General features: G+C 45.3%; 1 protein-coding gene across 7 annotated transcripts in view; it reads right to left on the reverse strand.

The window, feature by feature from the left end:
- The window catches only part of ATXN7L1 (ataxin 7 like 1), a 148,591-nt gene that overhangs the window by 85,976 nt on the left and 42,233 nt on the right, over window positions 1-20,382 (reverse strand). For 5 of the 7 annotated variants that reach the window (XM_056573550.1, XM_056573548.1, XM_056573549.1 and 2 more), the window contains one exon: window positions 10,800-10,904. In XM_056573550.1, the coding sequence (XP_056429525.1) occupies window positions 10,800-10,904 (105 nt within the window). Of the gene's footprint in view, window positions 1-6,301; window positions 6,387-10,799; window positions 10,905-20,382 lie in introns of those variants that run through there. The other 2 variants (XM_056573555.1, XM_056573553.1) reach the window with 2 other exon arrangements.

A 20,382-nucleotide genomic window follows, 5' to 3' on the forward strand; every position in this document is an offset into this window, starting at 1 on the left:
TGGCTGCAGTCTGAGATTTAGGACTCCTGCATGAGTCTGAAATCTATAAAAAAAAAAAGGACCGGTAGGGAGACCCCTAGTGGTCATTTTTTCAAAGTGGAAAATTAATAGAAAGAAGCATATTTTTTAATAACATGCAATTGGAAAATTATTCTGCATACATTAATCTATAATATATCAAAAGATTTTTTGATGAAAGGTACCCTTTAATGGGCACTCTAACTTCTGGTTTTAACAGGTTCCTGACATAGATCTGATAAAAGGGCTAAAATGTTATGTGAATGTAAGGTGATATTTAAAAACAGACTGTAGAAAAGTATTCAGGATTGGTGACAATTTAATAACATTATTATTGTTATCAACTGGACCAGATATTTTAGGCTGTGGTAGAGTATCTTTGCACACTGTATTTTCCATCTCATTGTAAAAAATCTCTTTTTTTAAGTCTCAGAAACAGATTATTTTTCCCCTCGTTGAGCTGCACTGAATTCAGAGGGAAAACATCAATTCATATATCACTTAATTTCACGACCGTAATTATAATATCTGAAAAGTTAAAACATACCTCCAATGATGGTCCCAATGGCAGGATATCAGATTATATTTTGTGGCAGCCTCAAGGCCAGAGATTTACCCCGAGACTAACGCGATCTGCAGATGTATCTGCCGGAAGTCCCATGCAAGTCTATCAAAGTAGTTTCCACATTGCATTAATCTCAGGCTCTGAAGTTGCTACTAAATCTCAACAGCTATCCTGTTGCCAGCACCATCAATAGAGGTATGCTATAAATAACAAGGGACTTCATTTGTGCTGTTTTTTGGAACACATTTTGGCATTTACTTCAGGCCATTTAGAGTCCAAAAAACTTGTTTGTTTGCAAATTGCATGTTAGCATTTGCTGTAACCCTAAAAACTGGAAAAAAATTACTGGGGGACAAAATGTGTAAAAAATAAAAAAACAATTCTCAATTCTTAAAATGCTTTAAAAATAAAGATTACGGTAGTTTACCTATTAACTTTAATAAAACTAAATGTAGTCTACTAGTTAAAGGGGTACTCCGCCCCTAGACATCTTATCCCCTATCCAAAGGATAGGGGATAAGATGTCAGATCCCCGGGGTCCCGCTGCTGGGGACCCCGGGGATCGCCGCTGCGGCACCCCGCTATCATTACAGCACAGAGCTAGTTCGCTCTGCACGTAATGACGGGCAATACAGGGGCCGGAGCATCATTACGTCACGGCACCGCCCCTCGTGACGTCACGGCCAACCCCTGTCAATACAAGTCTAAGGGAAGGGGGCGTGGCATTAAGGGGGCATTAGACTTGCATTAAGGGGACGTGCCGTGATGTCATGAGGGGCGGAGCCATGACGTCACGCTGCTCCGGCCCCTGTATTGCCCGTCATTACGTGCAGAGCGTACTCGCTCTGTGCTGTAATGATAGCGGGGTGCCGGAGCGGCGATCCCCGGGGTCCCCAGCAGCGGCACCGCGACGAACTGACATCTTATCCCCTATCCTTTGGATAGGGGATAAGATGCCAGGGGCGGAGTTCTTTAATATTGTTTGGTCCATTCCCAAATTAATGTGTTTTTGTTTGTTTTTTGGGACATTACAGTGCGATCTGCTGAGTTTTTGACTCCCACAAAATAAAACTATATATTCTAATGGATCAGATGGTCGTAAGACTGTTTTATTAAATAAAGTAAAGGGGCCTACAAAGGTTTATGCTATGTTAATTTGTTGAGATATACCACAGACATATGTCCCCCTTTTCTACTGTGAACCTAAAGTTCTATTATCTACCGTATATACTCGAGTATAAGCCGACCCGAATATAAGCCGAGGCCCCTAATTTCACCCCAAAAACCCAGGAAAAAAGTTATTGACTCGACTATAAGCCTAGGGTGGGAAATACATCATCCCCCTGTCATCATCATCATCATCACCTGTCATCATCATCACCTGTCATCATCATCACTTATCATCCCCCCCCTTCATCATTACCCTGTCATCATCCCCCCCCTTCATCATTACCCTGTCATCATCCCCCCCTTCATCATTACCCTGTCATCATCCCACACCACCCACTTCATCATCACCGCTTGTCAATGTCTGATTTAACAGTGGTCTTCAACCTGCGGACCTCTAGATGTTCCAAAACTAAACTCCCAGAATGCCCGGACAGCCATCTGAAACATCTGGAGGTCCGCAGGTTGAAGACCACTGCCCGGGCCTTCGTCATCATCCAGCCCCCCCTCCCCCCTTTAGTTTTGTACTCCCCTCCGCTCGTCGGGACGTTCGGGTGAGCTGGTCCGGGCCATCTGTGTTGCAGGACCGTCCGGTGGGGAGGGATAGTCGTTCCGGGCTGTCCATCTTCACGGGCCTCTTCTCCACGCCCGGCCCTGGAATAATGAAGTTGCCTTGACGACGACGCACAGGGACGCAACGTCCCTGTGCGTCGTCGTCAAGGCAACGTCCTTATTCCGGGGCCGGGCCCGAAGCGCGGAGAAGAGGCCCACCCGGTGAAGATGGACAGCCGGGAACGACTATCCCTCCCCACCGGACGGTCCTGCAGCACAGATGGCCCGGACCAGCTCACCCGAACATCCCGACGAGCGGAGGTGAGTACAAAACTAAGGGGGGGGGGGGGGGGGGGGGCTGGATGTTGACGAAGGCCCGGGCAGTGGTCTTCAACCTGCGGACCCTCCAGATGTTTCAAAACTACAATTCCCAGCATGCTGGGAGTTGTAGTTTTGAAACATCTGGAGGTCCGCAGGTTGAAGACCACTGAGGGCAGAGAGTTCACGCGAGTATAAGCCGGGGGGGATGTTTTCAGCACGAAAAATCGTGCTGAAAAACTCGGCTTATACTCGAGTATATACGGTAATAGAGAATATGTTCAAAGAAGAAACACTGTTCTTCACAAAAAAAAAAAAAAAAATGGAACAGGAAACAGAGTACAAAAAGGATGCACATCCCTCTCTGCCTCAGTGCATTACCAAGACTCAAGAAGTATCCTACATAAGGTTAAAAAAACAATACTACAGTGACCCCCCGACTTATGATGGCCTCAACATATGATCATTTCAACATATGATGGCCTCTCAGAGCCCATCGTATGTTGAAGGCAGCATCGACATATGATGCTACTGTGTGGCATCCAATGAGCTGCTGGCTGCCCTCCCCTTCCTTTCCTATAGAGCTGTAGTCGGCAGGATCGTAATGGAGGACATTCTGTCCCCCCTGAAGGTATTTAAAGAACTGTACAGTAATGTATGCGATGTCACACATCACATACAATACATGTACACACTATACACCCCATACATCAATGTTTCCCTATCAGTGTGCCTCCAGCTGTTGCAAAACTATAACTCTCAGCATGCCCAGACAGTCCATGGCTGTACATGCATGCTGGGAGTTGTAGTTGTGCAACAGCTGGAGGCACCCTGGTTTGTTAAACTCTCCCCATACACTCCACATACAATGGTCATCCCAGAACCAATTAGCAGTTTCCCATAGAGATATGTATTCAACATATGATGGTTTCAACATATGATGGTTCTCCTGGAACCAATTAATATCATATGTTGAGGGACCACTGTATATGCATAACAAATATATATTTATTTATTTATTTTTGCAACACCACAGTGAACACACTCCATGTGAGAAGAAGAAGAAGGGTGGGAATAGTACGTGGTGCTGTCTCGACTACAAGGAAATAGAATTACCTATGAGCAATTACCTTCCCCTCCCTCCCCTCCCCCGTCACGACAGCACCACCAGAGAAAATACCCGAGAAGTATTACGGAGGGACTACCACCTGAAGAACTTTGCGCCCAGAAGCCAAGGAGGATAGACAGCCCTGAGTCTATAGTGCCAAAATAAAAAGTAGCCGCCCTACAGATTCGAGCAATAGAAGCACCTCTTTTCTCTGCCCATGATGAGGCGACAGCTCTAGTAGAGTGGGCTCTCAGGTTGGCTGGAGGAGACAGACCTGCAGAGGAATAAGCTGCAACAATGGCCTGCCTAACCCATCTAGCAATAGTATCTGCTCTAACACTACTACCCCTATTGGGACCTGCAAACTGAATAAACAATTTATCTGATTTTCTAAAATTTTTGGTCTTTTCTAAACATTCTATAACCCATCTGCGGACATCAAGCATGTGGAACAGATTTTCACCTTCTGAAGATGGATTCGCAAAGGAAGGAAGGACCACCTCTTGTGAAAAATTAGGTAGACTTTAGGTAGAAAAGCAGGATCAGGTCTTAAAATAATCCTATCATCTAAGATTTAAGTATAGGGATCTCTAGTAGACAGGGCCGCTAACTCCCCTACTCTCCTAGCTGATGTGACAGCTATAAGTAAGGCAGTTTTCTAGACTAAAATCTCCAGGGGTATAGAAGACAAAGGCTCAAAGGGACTCCTGCAGAGAGAGAGTTAAGCACCAAAGTAAGATCCCAAGGGCAAGCAACTTGCGGACTGGATAACTGCATTCTGATAACGGACTTAAAAAATCTCACCACCCAGGAATGATTAGCAATCTTCTGGCCATATAACACCCCAATAGCAGCTACCTGTAATTTAAGGGTGGCAGCCCTTAACCCTTTCTCAAGTCTTTTTTGTAAAAAATCAAGGATAAAGGCAAAATTTGGCTTATCCAAATCTAACTTGGTAGAATCTGAGAATGACAAAAACTTTTTCCAAATTCTAAAATAAATCTTTGTAGTCACTGGTTTTGTAATGTATTGTAAATTGGATATGACTACGCCTGAAAGTCCCTTGGACCTCAAGATTATCTTTTCAAGAGCCAAGCCGTCAAATGAAGGTTGGGGACATCCAGATGAAGGACTGGGCCTTGGCGGAGTAGATCCTGGACTTCTGGGAGAACCCAGGGGTCTGTTAGAGACATAGGCCCAGATTTATCAAACTGTGTGAGAGAAAAAGTGGAAGGATTTTCCCACAGCAACCAATCACAGCTCAGCTATCACTTTACCACAGCTCTTTAGCTGAGCTGTGATTGGTTGTTGTGGGAAAATCCCTCCACTTTTTCTCTCACACAGTTTGATAAATCTGGGCCATAGTCCTTAGACAGGAGGACCAGGCTCTCCGTGGCCAGAAAGGGGCAATTAAGATATCTGTTGCTCTGTCCTCTCTGATCTTCCTTATAATTCTGGAAATAAGAGCAAGGGGAGGAAAGGCGTAGGCTAAGTCCCAATCCCAAGTCTGGGATAGTGCGTCCACTGCCAAAGGTCTGTCTGCTGGGCTCAGGGAAAGAAAGTCTCTGACCTGTCTGTTGTGCCTGGTATTGAAAAGATCCACTTGAGGGGTTCCCCATAATATTTTTGGATTTAACCTCCATTCTACCTGATGAATTAATTGGCGGCTTAGAAAGTCTTCCCTGGTATTGAGTTCCCCTTTGATATGCACTGCACAGATTGTTTTTAGATGGGATTCTGCAAAGGACAGGACCTGAAAAGACAAATTCATAAAGGATTGACTTCTCAGTTCCCTGCCTATTTATGACAGACACAGTAGTGGTATTATCAGAGAATATTTTTTACATTAGAGCCACTAATAAAATGACTAGCTGATTCAAGAGCCCGAGACACTGGTAAAAGCTCCTTAAAATTAGAGGATTTAGCCATCACCTCATCCTCCCAGAGGCCCTGAAAATTACGATTATCCAAATGAGCACCCCATCCCCAAGGGCTGGCATCAGTAGTGACGACTACAGGGTCCTGACAAACCCAATCTACACCATTAGAAAGGTTATCACTCACTAACCACCAGTCTAAAGAAGCCAGCACTTGAGGGGGCAACACAATACGTCTATCCAAATCTTGCTGTGAACCATCCCAAGTCCCAAGCAGGGGCAGATCCAGAGTCGAGTCTCGGGAGGGGCACTATTAGAGTATTTTGTGTTGGCGGACAGAAAATAATAATATGTTGCTTACGGAACTTACAATAATATTAAATGTATCATACAGTCCTGACCTTGTGTAAGACTCTATGGCCATGTTCACATGTCAGAATAATAATCAAATATACCAATTGCCACAGAATGAGAAAGTGCTAAAGAAGTTTTTACCATTTAAAACTACAGCTTCCAGTATGACCTAAGCAGTGGTAAGGGGATGCTGGGAGTTGTTGTTTCACCCATCATTACTGCATAACTTACAAGTGACTCCAGCTCTGATGGGAAATAGTGAGGAGGATACACAATGATATCAGTGACTACAGGTGACGTCTTCTCTATAGTCTTTCCTTATCTAATTCAGCTGGTACATACCGCCATGACTTGTTCCAGCTAAATGTTCTCTCTGCAGAACTTGATGCCCAGATGGCTCCTCACTATGTCAGCAGATTCTGATCCTCTATATGAAAACAATAATTATTATAAACCTGCCAGACACTGTATTCTTCGAATATAATACTGGCACACACCTTCTGAATATAATTCTGACACACTGTACCCCCTGAATAAACAACACACTGCACCCTCTGAATATAATACTACCACACACTGTGCCCTCTGAATATAATACCGCCACACACCGTACCCTCTGAATATAATACTACCACACACTGCGCCCTCTAAATATAATACTACCACACACTGTGCCCTCTGAATATAACACTACCACACGCTGTGCCCTCTGAATATAATACAACCAAAAACTGCACTCTCTGAATATACTTCCACACACTGCACTCTCTGAATATAATACTACCACACACTGTGCCCTCTGAATATAATACTACCACACACTGCACTCTCTGAATATAATACTACCACACACTGCACTCTCTGAATATAATACTACCACACACTGCACTCTCTGAATATAACTTGCTGTGCAGTACACCCTCTGAATAAAATACCCAAATGTATTGTGGCCCATAAAAAAACGTACCACCCCAGAAATTCCTCATCATATACACTATACTTCTGAAATGCAGAACACTCTGTGCCTTCACATATAGTAATAATGCCCCATCTTGTGCCCCTTCATATAATAATTATGACCCGTCCTGTTCCCCCCACATAATAATAATGCCCTGTGCCCCTAACATATATTGCCCCCTGTGCTGTGCCCTTCACATATAATTCCCTCGTACTTTACCCCTCCCATACAATGCCCCATCATGCGCCTCTCACATATAATGCCCCCATCATGCGTCCCTCACATATAATGCCCCCTGTGCTGTGCCCCTCACACATAATGCCCCCCGTGATGTGCCCCTCACATATAAGGCTCCTGTCATATGCCCCACACATATAATGCCCCGTGCTGTGTCCTTCACATATAATGCCCCTGTTCTTTGCCCCTCACATATAATGCCCCCATCATGCGCCCCTCACATATAATGCCCCATGCTGTGCCCTTCACATATAATGCCCCAGTTCTTTGCCCCCATCATGCTCCCCTCACATATAATGCCCCCTGTCCTGTCCCCTCAGGGGGCATTATATGTGAGGGGCACAGCACAGGGGGCATTATATGTTTGGGGAACGTGACAGGAGCATTATATGTGAGGGGCACAGCACAGGGGGCATTATATGTGAGAGGCGCATGATGGCGCATTATATATGAGGGGCACAGGATGGGGGCATTATATATGAGGGGCGCATGATAGGGGCATTATATGTGAGAGGCACAGCACAGGGTGCATTATATGTGTGAGGCACAGCACAAGGGGCATTATATGTGTGAGGCACAGCACAAGGGGCATTATATGTGTGGGGCACAGCACAGGGGGCATTATATGTGTGGGGCACAGCACAGGGGACATTATATGTGTGGGGCACAGCACAGGGGGCATAGCACTGGGGGCATTATATCATATAATGCCCCCTGTGCTGTGCCCCATACATATAATGCCCCCTGTGCTGTGCCCCATACATATAATGCCCCCTGTGCTGTGTCCCACACATATAGTGCCCCCTGTGCTGTGCCCCACACATATAGTGCCCCCTGTGCTGTGCCCCACACATATAGTGCCCCCTGTGCTGTGCCCCACACATATAGTGCCCCCTGTGCTGTGCCCCACACATATAATTTATAATTTATATGTGAGGGGCACAGCACAGGGGGCATTATATGTGAGGGGCACAGCACAGGGGGCATTATATGTGAGGGGCACAGCACAGGGGGCATTATATGTGAGGGGCACAGCACAGGGGGCCCCCCTGTCATGTGCTCTTCACATACAGTGCCCCCAGTGCTTTGCCCTGCAGCCCCTCACATTAAAAATTCCCTTTCCCCCCCCCCTCAAGTTTTTAAATCCCCCTCCCCCTCCTCCTGTACAATATAGTGCCCTTAACAGTGGCACATATTCTGTCCCCCTAATCCCCTGGGCCCTGAGCATACTTTTTAGTACTTCCAGTATGCTGGCCGCGGGGACGGAATCTCCGGGCGCCGGCGCGATGATGTGGCGTCATCGCGCTGGCCTGCAGTGGATCGCGTCCCCGCAGCTCACATGCTGTGTACTCACAGCGTGTGACAACCAAGGTTAGTGAATGGTGGAGTCGGAGCTTACAGCTTCGGCTCCACCATGCTAGGGGGAGGGGGGCAGCAATCTCGGGGGGGGGGGGGGGGGGGCAATTGCCCCGTTGCCCCCCCTGGATCCGCCACTGGTCCCAAGGAGCTCTAATTGTAAAATTCAAGAGTGAAAATGGGCCCAGGAAACTGCTGGGATGACCGCTGTGAACGAACCTAAAACTGACATCCCCCTCCTAATACAAATACAGGGATATCTAATAATCTCACTGACTGAAGAGATAATCTTTTCTATTTTAGCCAGAGGGAGATTTTTGTACTGAAGAGTCAAACAAGATAACCCAAAAAACTTTGTTGAGTAAGCGTAAGGGAAGATTTATTCCAATTAATTAAACCACCCCAACTTACGGGTCAAATTTTTTTTTCACTTTTATCTCTGATTCTAGCTGTCTAGATAGGGAATAAAAATCCCTTCCCCCTCTCGGATATGGGCCGCCATTTCTACAACTAGTTTTGTAAATACCCTTGGAGCAATGGCGATATCAAAGGGCAGGGCTCAGAACTGTAGATGAAGGAGTTGAGAATTTACAAAAACTGCAATCCTTAAATATTTCTGATAATCTATGTGAATAGGGACATGCAGGTATGCATCTTTCAAATCTAGAGACAACATGAAACAATCCTTAAACAATAGGTTAACGGTGGATTTTATTGTCTCCATCTTAAAACGGTTATAAATCAAACAACGATTTAGAGGCTTGAGGTTAATAATGACCCTGAACATTCCATTTGGTTTCCCCACAAGAAAGTGAGTAGAATAAAATCCCAAACCCTGTTCTTGTGGAGGTACAGGAACCAAAACACCTTTCTCTATTAGGGATAACACTTCTCCCTGTAAAGAAGACTGACCTGAAGGTCCTTGGATGACATTTAGTGACCAGGAAACGAGTAGGTGGCAAACAGACAAAATCCAAACGGAGACAGTCATGGATAGTTTGAAATACAAAACTGAGACAGTCATGGAGGCAGAGCGGTAGAAAGGATTCCCTTTTTGAATCTGCCACCCTGGAAGGCCCAGACTGCGGCGTCTGACGTCACATCCGTCGTCACGTGTGCCCCTCTCCTCCCCAGCAGTCACAGTACGTGACCTCGTAGCCCGGCCTCCCATATGGCTGCAGCCGCAGAGCTCCCCGCGCGACTCCACAGGCGCTCCGAACACCCCCAGATACCGCGTGGCAGATTGGAGGGGTGAGGGAGAAGGGAGGCGGGTGGCAGTGCCGGAATGCTGCTGCTGGGAGCACAACACGAAACACCCCCACCATCACGATATCCATACCACCGGAGGTATGGACTACTCCTGGCTTCCTGCAGGAAAAGGAAACCACTGAGGCAGAGAAGAATGTGCATCCTTTTTGTACTCTAGGTTTCCTGTTCCTGGAGGAAGAGTCAATCTCTCTGGTGGTGCTGTCGTGACAGGGTGGAAATAAACAACACTATACTTAACTGGCATGCTCCAGCACAAATTCTCCAATTGCTTTGGTCCTTCCGTTTACCTGCCCCGATGACATCTGTCCCAACACTCCAGATGACATTCGAACACATCACAGCCTTAATGACAGGATGAAGATGATGGTGCAGCAAATCATCATAAGAAGTGGGACAGCGCATCAACAAGGTAAGTTAGCAGAGGAACCAGGGTGTATTAGAGCATTGGTGCAGGAGCAGGAAAGGAGAATACATTGTATTTAGAACCACTTTAACAAATTTCTACTTTAAAATTTAGATCAACCTTCTCCTGGAATACTATCAGACAGATGTGTGAGAAATAAGGAGGTCAATGTGTAAATATTATAGATGATTAGAGATGAGCGAACTTACAGGAAATTCGATACATCGGCAGTCGATGACTTATCCTGCATAAATTAGTTCAGCTTTCAGGTGCTCCGGTGGGCTGGAAAAGGTGGATACAGTCCTAGGAGAGAGTCTCCAGCCCACCGGAGCACCTGAAAGCTGAACTAATTTATGCCTGGATAAGTCATCAACTGCTGAGCCGAGAAGTTTGTGACGAATCAAATTTACTGTAAGTTCGCTCATCTCTAATGATAATAAATAATTATTGTTATTATTAGGCCATGTTCTACACTGTAAAATCATCCTTTTTTATAAAAAGAAAAAAAATCTGTTTCTTTGCTTCTGGTTCATCTTATGGCTAAAAAAACAAAGCTTGAACAAAATTATGTGTCAACATAGCCTAAAGAAAGAAAAGTTTAGTAAGTATGTGCTTACCACAATGTGACTGGAATACTTGTGGCTTCACTACTTGATTGCAGACATTACAGACCACTAGATAGAAGTCATCGTGAGCTGGATAGTGTCCAAATAAGTGCATGTCTGTGGAAAAAAAGTTATATCTTAGTAAAGTGGACCATGTCAGGCAGTTATTATAAATATAAATAAATCAGAGCCACTGTCCCTAGAATTTCTTAGTACACATTATTTTTCTCCACCACAGGCCTCCCCACTGCTAGCTAGGTACATAAACAAATGTTGTATCACTACAAAATATTTTACATTGTGTATCAGAAACAATAATGAAGGAGATTTATCAAGCTCCGTAGATTTTTTTTTTTTGCGTAAAAAAGGCGCATGTACTTGCGCACGTGCAACTTTTCTATACATGCAGCGACTTTTTGATTTTTGCTTACTCCAAAACACATTTCTGAAATCTGCTCCCATAGTAATTTTTTTTTTAAACTTTGCAGTGGCCATATATTTATCAAAGGCGATAGTCACTAATTATGAAGAAAAAAGTGCCATCTCCATTTAAAAGTCGCATATGTATTCCAGGTCCAACCTGGCTTACAGAAAGTGCAGACATCAGCAGAAAAGGACATTAACACCCACTTTAACAACTGTTCTTGTTCTGCATCATGAAACAAAGACACTACAGGGTGGGCCATTTATATGGATACACCTTAATAAAATGGGAATGTTTGGTGATATTAACCTCCTGTTTGTGGCACATTAGTATATGTGAGGGGGGAAACTTTTCAAGATGGGTGGTGACCATGAAGGCCATTTTGAAGTCGGCTATTTTGAATCCAACTTTTGTTTTTTCAGTAGGAAGAGGGTCATGTGACACATCAAACTTATTGGGAATTTCACAAGAAAAACAATGATGTGCTTGGTTTTAACGTAACTTTATTCTTTCATGAGTTATTTACAAGTTTCTGACCACTTATAAAATGTGTTCAATGTGCTGCCCATTGTGTTGCATTGTCAATGCAACCCTCTTCTCCCACTCTTCACACACTGATAGCAACACCGCAGGAGAAATGCTAGCACAGGCTTCCAGTATACGTAGTTTCAGGTGCTGCACATCTCGTATCTTCACAGCATAGACAATTGCCTTCAGATGACCCCAAAGATAAAAGTCTAAGGGGGTCAGATCGGGAGACCTCAAGGCCACTGGATATGCAAAATTGCTACATGATGATGTGTTTCCCTCTTTATGCACTGAAGCTGGCACGTTTCCTGAGTTTTTCCAGCAAGATGGTGCACCACCACATTATGGGTGTCAGGTCCGAGCATTCCAAGATGAACAGTTTCCTGGAAAGTGGATTGGTCATCGTGGGCCAGTTGAATGGCCCCCAAGGTCTCCCGATCTGACCCCCTTAGACTTTTATCTTTGGGGTCATCTGAAGGCAATTGTCTATGCTGTGAAGATACGAGATGTGCAGCACCTGAAACTATGGATACTGGAAGCCTGTGCTAGCATTTCTCCTATGGTGTTGCTATCAGTGTGTGAAGAGTGGGAGAAGAGGGTTGCATTGACAATCCAACACAATGGGCAGCACAATGAACACATTTTATAAGTGGTCAGAAACTTGTAAATAACTCATGAAAGAATGAAGTTGCGTTAAAACCAAGCACATCATTGTTTTTCTTGTGAAATTCCCAATAAGTTTGATTTGTCACATGACCCTCTTCCTATTGAAAAAACAAAAGTTGGATTTAAAATGGCCACCTTAAAAATGTCCGCCATGGTCACCACCCATCTTGAAAAATTTCCCCCCTCCCATATACTAATGTGCCACAAACCGGAAGTTAATATCACCAACCATTCCCATTTTATTAAGGTGTATCCATATAAATGGCCCACCCTGTACATTAATGTTAATTACAGAAAAAATATATAACTAATAACTAGGGATGTCCCGATACCATTTTTTTTTTTTAAGACCGAGTACGAGTACCGATACTTTAATTCTAGTACTCACCGATAACAAGTACGAGTACTTTTATTTTAAAGGGAATCTGACAGCAGGGTGACGCGGTTTCTGGCGCTGTTTACCATATATGTGGGTTCCTTGTGGTGTACAATGGAGTCGGCTGCTGTAGTATGAGCTAAGATTTCTCTCTTCTCCATTGGGCAGAACAGGGAATTTGCATTGGCGTCGAAACCGATGACCACATGGTAAGCAGCGGTAGAAACCGGGTCACCTGCACTATCTACCTATAAATTCAAGTTAGTGCAGGTGACTCTGCTGTAAGATTGCCTTTAATAGTAGGGAGTATTCCCTTGCAGACATTAGCAGCAGCCCCCCTGTAGACCACAGGCCTCCTTGTAGACAGCAGCCCCCTGTAGACAGCAGGTCCCTCCTTGAAGACATCAGGCCCCCCCCCTTGTAGACAGCAGCCCGCCCCCCCCTTGTAGACAGCAGCCCCCCTGTAGACATCAGCCAACCTGTAGACATTAGTAGCAGACCACCCCTTGTAGACAGCAGCCCCCCTTTAGATAGTGGGCCCCCATTTAAACAGCAGCAGGGTGCCCCCTTTAGACGGCAGCAGCAGCCCCCTTGTAGACAGCTCCCCTGTGGCTGTCCTCTGTCGGGTGCTGCCGCTCTACTGCCCCGTTCTCCTGTCTGCATCATGGGGTCCTATGGAGGGGCATGTGACATAAACGTCACTCTGCTTCCTCCGTAGCGTTACGCTGGGCGCAGGTGAGGAGGTGGAGTGATGTGTGTGTCACATGCTCCTCCATGGAACACTATGAAGCGGACGGGAGGATGGGAGAACAGGGCAGCGGAGTGGCAGCAGGTATCAGACATGGTATCGGGGACATTAAACGAGTCCCCAATACCATGCAAATTGATAGTATCGGCCCCAATACAGATACTAGTATCGGTATCGGGACATCCCTACTAATAACTATTAATTTTAGGGTTGAAAATACACACTGCACACCTTGTTAATTTTAGGACACGTATATGCTGGCGTACCCACTACATTTTTTAATTAATATTGTGTTAAAATAGAATAAGCAACAAAATAATTGTGTAAGAATTTTTACAGACTACGTAAATAACCCATATGTGGCACTAAAATTTTTCCTTTAAAAAAGAAACATCCATAGTAATACAGCTTCATCCACATTTTGAGGTGGGTAACGTACCGAGCTGTTTTTTTTTTTTGGCTTCATTATTGTTTATGTGCCTGTTGCTGCGGCGCTGTCTTCCTTCCTGACGTAAACTCCGGCCTCAGCACAGCGACGCAAGACTCCGCCCACCAACGTCACAAAATGCGGTATCAAAATTAAAAGCCTCCAGAGTACGGATATTCATGGTGCAGCACAGTATGTTTTTAATATTTTTTTTTTATTTCTGAGGAGGGTGGATGGGTTGTTACGGGATAGTTGGAGTGCAGCTATTTAGTGCCAGTCAGGGTATCACCCGATGCGGTACGCCCCCCTCCCCGTCACTCTCTAGCAACACTACTGGTGATAAAGGGTAGATAAAAAACTCTGGCTATTAACATAAGGGAAAACTTTTCTGCTTTAAAAAATGTTTTTATAAACGAGTTTCCTGGGTTTTGCTTCCGTGCGATTTATCTACCAAGGTTGTGCGACTATTTGATAAATAGGTCGTCTGTAAGCAAAAGTAGGTGAAAAAAAATTTGTCATATGAAAGCCATACGTTTTGATAATGATAAATCTCCTTCAATATCTTTTAGCCAAGTAAAAAAAAAATTGAGATTTACGTTGGCGAGAACTGGTATTACAGTACAGTATAGTATGTACTCAACAGGTACAATTGAATTTCTTAAAAAGGTCTTAAAGGAGTACTCTAGTCCAGAGTATTCCTGCTCCGTTCTGCCTGGGCTGCAAAATAAATGAAAATGAACCCTCACTCACCTCCCTGGCTTCCCGCGGAGCTCCACTACAGCTGTTCGGTCCTCCGGTCCATCCTCTTCATACTTCCTGGTGTAACGAAGCGTCACATGGCGCTCAGCCTATCGCTGGCCACCGCAATGTTCAGTCTCGGCCGGCGATAGGCTGAGCGCCATGTGACGCTTCGTTACACCAGGAAGTATGAAGAGGATGGACCGGAGGACCGAACAGCTGTAGTGGCGCTCCACGGGAACCCAGGGAGGTGAGTGAGGGTTCATTTTCATTTATTTTGCAGCCCGGGCAGAACGGAGCAGGAATACTCTGGACTAGAGTACTCCTTTAACTTGTGTGCAGAACACTTTCTTCATTTATCTCTTGGGTGTTCCAGAGCAATATTTTTCCATTTAGATATGCTAAGGGTGACATGAAGAAGAGCTTAACATATAGAAGTGTCCCGCCAAAGCCATAGAGGTGTCCCACCTCAGCCAGTGATTGGCTAAGTGGCAACGTGACATACTGACCACAGTATGAAGAAGTGCAGCATAGGACCAGGCGCCACGAAAACTGAGGAGAGTAGTCCCTCAAGTTACAATATAACTGGTTCCAGGACAACCATTGTAACTTGAAACCATTGTATGTTGAGACCATAACTCTATGAAAACCTGGGAATTGGTTCTAAAGCCCATAAAATGTCACCCACAAATAGGAAAAAGTGAGGATTAAAAAAAAAATAAGTAGATAACTAATTCTTACATATAAAAGTAAGAAAGTGATTTACAGCTTTCAGCGGCTCTGTCTATATAGATGACATTAGCTTCTTCAGGATCCTGTACAGTAAAAAGTGTCCCAAAAAGATGAAATGGAGCCGCCCTCACCTGGTGTCCAAAAGGAGCAGCTAACCCAGGGACAGGTAGAGTAGTACAGAACATGTAATACCACCATGTACTGTAGGGAGGCGCTACCAGACAACTAGTCCTGAATGCACTTTAGTAATACAGGTGTTTTACCAGTGAAATGTCCCTTCTGATTGGTCAGTTCTTCCGGCCATTGACATGTTTCACAGATCTGGACTGTCTGTAATATTGTATGTTGAGTCTGTTTTCAAGTTACAGTGGTCCAGAAAAGACCCTTTTATGTTGAATATATTGTAAGTTAAAAGGACCACTGATTAGGTATTTTACTTCATACAGGTGGCATTTATTTATAAAAATGTTTTGCTGGACAACCATTTAATGCCCCTTTAGAAACAAACATCACTAAAAACTTTTATGAAAGTAGCATAAAGCAATAGTCTAAGCAAATATTAGAAACCTGGTAAAATATGTGATCACATAAAAATGGTTTTTCCCACTTATCAGGCTCCTATCTCTACCGCCGTCATGGCAGTCACAGAGGGACTGCAGCGCGAGCTCCCAGCTGCGGCCGGTTATCTTGTGTGTCCGCGTGTAACGCCGGATTTCTACAGGTGGAAATCCTCCTCCAGCTGTTGCATAATTACAACTCAGCATGCAGAGAGTTGTAGTTTTGCATCAGCTGGAGGCACACTGGTTAGGAGACAGTCCTGGGCAACCACATTTATTTTATTTAAAGAAAAAAATAATAATAATGAATTTATCTGTAGTCACCTACCAATGAATAGGTTGGTCAGGCTTAAAGGGGTTGTGCGCTGCCCTGACTTTCGGAGCTCCGCTCACAGCGTCCGGAAGTTCATTACTCTGAATGCTGTGTGCGGGCTTCCATGTTCGCAGCCGCCTGGCCCCTCGCGACGTCTCGCCCGCCCCCTCGCGACGTCTCGCCTGCCCCCTCAACGAAAGTCTATGGGAAGGGGGCGCGACCCCTGTCATGCCCCCTTCCCATAGACTTTGGTAGAGGGTGCAGGCGTAACGTCACGAGGGGGCGGGCGAGGGGCCGGGCGTGACGTCACGCCCGGCGGCCGCGAACACGGAAGCCCGCACACGGCGTTCAGAGTAATGAACTTCCGGACGCTGTGAGCGGAGCTTCGAAAATTAGGGCAGCGCACAACCCCTTTAAGAACACATATGGCCCAGATTTATCAAACTGTGTGAGAGAAAAAGTGGAGAGATTTTCCCACAGCAACCAATCACAGCTCAGCTAACGAGCTGTGGTAAAGTGAAAGCTGAGCTGTGATTGGTTGTTGTGGGAAAATCTCTCCACTTTTTCTCTCACACAGTTTGATAAATCTGGGCCATTATGATGTGCCCCATGCTTGCATTGTAGAGTGAAATTTGGGCAACAATGGCTCCCCACTGACCGCACACACTGCTGGTATTTAGACTACATTCAATGCACCAATACAAACATAGCTTTCAGTAAAGCAGACACAAAAAGCACAGAAATCTCACCACAACACACTGGGTATTCACAACAGATGTCAATTTTTATTATATCTATCTAAACTGCTGTGTTCTGTGGAAAAGCCGAACATCTAAAGATTTCTAACCACCAGGAAACCTGCTCCTCTGCCAGGTGCTCTGAGCATTGTTACTCCCAAGGCTTTTATTTTTATTTTTTTTACAGTTTGTGGTGGTTTCATATCCTGTGTTAGCCATGTAAGATGTAAACTGTGGGCCAACATGTAAGCGAGTGATGTGAATTTATTAGAGTAAAGCCCTAGAGCAGTGGTCTTCAACCTGCGGACCTCCAGATGTTGCAAAACTACAACTCCCAGCATGCCCGGACAGCCGACGGCTGTCCGGGCATGCTGGGAGTTGTAGTTTTGCAACATCTAGAGGTCCGCAGGTTGAAAACCACTGCCCTAGAGAATACCCTGTGTTAGCCATGTAAACTGTGGGCAGGAGAGATTTGGATTTATTGGAAAGCTTCAGAAATGTCTAATTTCCCAATTCCAATCAGCTCCTCATATTAGACTGTTTGCTGAACTATACAGATGAGGTTAGGTGATCTAGGATCTACTGGATACCACAGGCATGAATTATGAAGAAAATGATCCAACCCTGCTGGTCTGCCACTTAGGCTTTGTTCGCACGGCAGAATTTCTGCGGGGAATTCTGCCAGAAATTCCACAGAAGTTTAAGGCCCATTGACTTCAATGGGATTACACTGTCCTTCCCACAGCAGTACTTCAACGGCGGCAATTTCACTATGGAAATTCCACATTCTGCTAAATTTAAAGACCTGTCTTTAAAGGGGTTATGCACCATAAGGTGATTTCAGTACGTACCTGGCAGACAGTAATGGACATGCTAAGGAAGGATCTGTGCTTGTTTTGGGGCTAAATGGCTATGTCATGAGATTACCATAACACTGTGGCTAGCTTTTTGTGAACTGGTATTTCCTGCTTGAGTTTTCTTTTTTTGACTACAAATCCCACAATTCCATTTCGCTCCCTCCCACACATCAGCCACCCCACCCATTGAAACATAAATGAGCTGCATCCATTCAAAAGACCTGTGTTTTTTAATCAGGGTGCCCACAACTGTTGCATTAGTTGCAGATTGATCTCTCTCCCACCAAGCAATCGCTCCACCCATTGAAGCAGACAGGCTCCCTGTCATCAGCTGACTAGTGAGTCAGGTCTCGGCCGCATTGCAACCTGGGAAAAATCTGAGACAACAGACATTTTGTATGCTGGCAAAAATAAATATTGGAGTGAAAATCACAGAAGATTTGTGAGAAAACAGTCACACACAGGTACAGACACTATATTATGAACTACACTAACTTTACAGCCCCTGTAGCATAGTCAAATTTGGACAGGGCAGTATACCATTTCATACCGAATACCGAAATTTTTGTGCTGCACGATATTAATTTTTCCCCATACCGCAATACCGGTTTGGCCCCTCCCCCTCAGGAATGAATGAGTTATCAGCACAGCACTGCGCTGATATGTGACCCCCGAACGCTGTTGTTGGGGGATGCTGGAAATCTATACTGTACGCTGTATCCCTATGCCCGGGCTGCAAAAGAAAACTTTACCTCACCTCCCGTTGGTCCGATACAGGCCTCATCTGCTTCCTGCCGGCTGGCTTCTTACATGACAGGGGGCTCAGCCTATCACGGGCCGAGGTGGAACATCGCTGCGGCCGGTGATAGGCTGACGGCTGTCCGACGTTCCTGTCCCCAGGAAGAGCGTTAGGCCAACGTAGGAATGTGCGTTAAAGTTTATTTTGTTTACCCGGGCATAGGGATACAGCGTACAGTGTAGATTTCCAGAAGCCCTCAACAAACAGGAGGAGGGCAGCGCTTGCGGGTGTTATGTGTGCATTTACCCCGATGGGGACAGCGCAGCGCTAGGCTGATAATTTGGGGGGGGGGGGGGGGGGGATACCGTTATATACCGTGGAACCACCATAAGTTACAAAAATACCGTGATACACATATTTGGTCATACTGCCCAGCCCTAAGTCAAATAAAAAAAAAAAATAAATCCTGGAATACCCCTTTAATTTTGCTGAATTCTGCGGCAGAATCCCATTGAAATGAACGTGGCTTGGGATTTCAGCAGAATTCCGTTTTGAGAACACAGAAATTCTGCTGCAATTCCGCTCGGCAAGATTTGCAGAATGGAATTTGTGCGGTTTTGTGGAAATTCTGCCATCTGAACATAGCCTTACAGGACAGGGAGACCAGAGGAAGCCAAAGCTTCTAAATTGGTTCCTTTCGGTTACAACATTAATTGGTTCCAGGATAACCATTGTATCTTAAAGGAGTAGTCCAGTGGTGAACAACTTATCCCCTATCCTAAGGATAGGGGATAAGTTGCAGATCGCGGGGGGGGGGTCCGACCGCTGGGGCCCCCCCCCCCCCCCCCGAGATCTGCTGTACGGAACCCCTACAGCCCGCGGGAAGGGGGCATGTCGACCTCCGCACGAAGCAGCGGCCGACACGCCCCCTCAATACAACTCTATGGCAGAGCCAGAGCGCTGACTTCGGCAATCTCCGGCTCTGCCATAGCGATGTATTGAGGGGGCGTGTCGGCCGCTGCTTCGAGCGGTGGTCGACACCCGCTATCTGGCCGGAGAGCCTGGCCCCCGTACAGAGAGATGGCAGGGGGCCCCAGTGGTCGGACCACCCGCGATCTCAAACTTATCCCCTATCCTTAGGATAGGGGATAAGTTTTTCCCCACTGGACTACCTCTTTAAGACCATAACTCAAAAGAGCTGCTAGAAGCTGTAAATCACTGTCTATGTAGAGGACAGAAGCTTCTTCAGGGTCCTGTACAGTACATGCAATGTCCTTAAAAAGTAAAATGGAGCTGCCCTTACCTGTTGTGCAAAGGATAAACTCTGGCACAGATAAAAAGAGTAGTACAGAACATGTAGTCCCTGCTGTACTGTAGATAGACTATCAGAGAGGAATTCAGTGCATGCACTCCAGTAATACAGGGGTTTTACCAGTGAATGCCCATTCTAATTGGTCAGTTCTTCCAGCCATTGACAATTTTTGCAGCATTGTATGTTACAATGGTCCAAAAAAACATTATTTGTTGAAAATATTGTATGTTGAGGATATTGTGAAAAATAAAAACTAAAGGCTAGCTTCCAAAGCAACTGAAACATCATATAGATGTAGAAAAAAACATCCTACATCTGACATTACACTTAAGAAAACTCTGATTTGCACTGGTCAGAGTGACATGATTACTTTCAATTGGCTCCCAGCAGTAAAGCTGGAAATAGTGACCTATAACTGCTCTTGAGCGAGAAATACATTTC

The sequence above is a fragment of the Hyla sarda genome, chromosome 4, assembly GCF_029499605.1.
Source record: "Hyla sarda isolate aHylSar1 chromosome 4, aHylSar1.hap1, whole genome shotgun sequence".
Lineage (NCBI taxonomy): Eukaryota > Metazoa > Chordata > Amphibia > Anura > Hylidae > Hyla > Hyla sarda.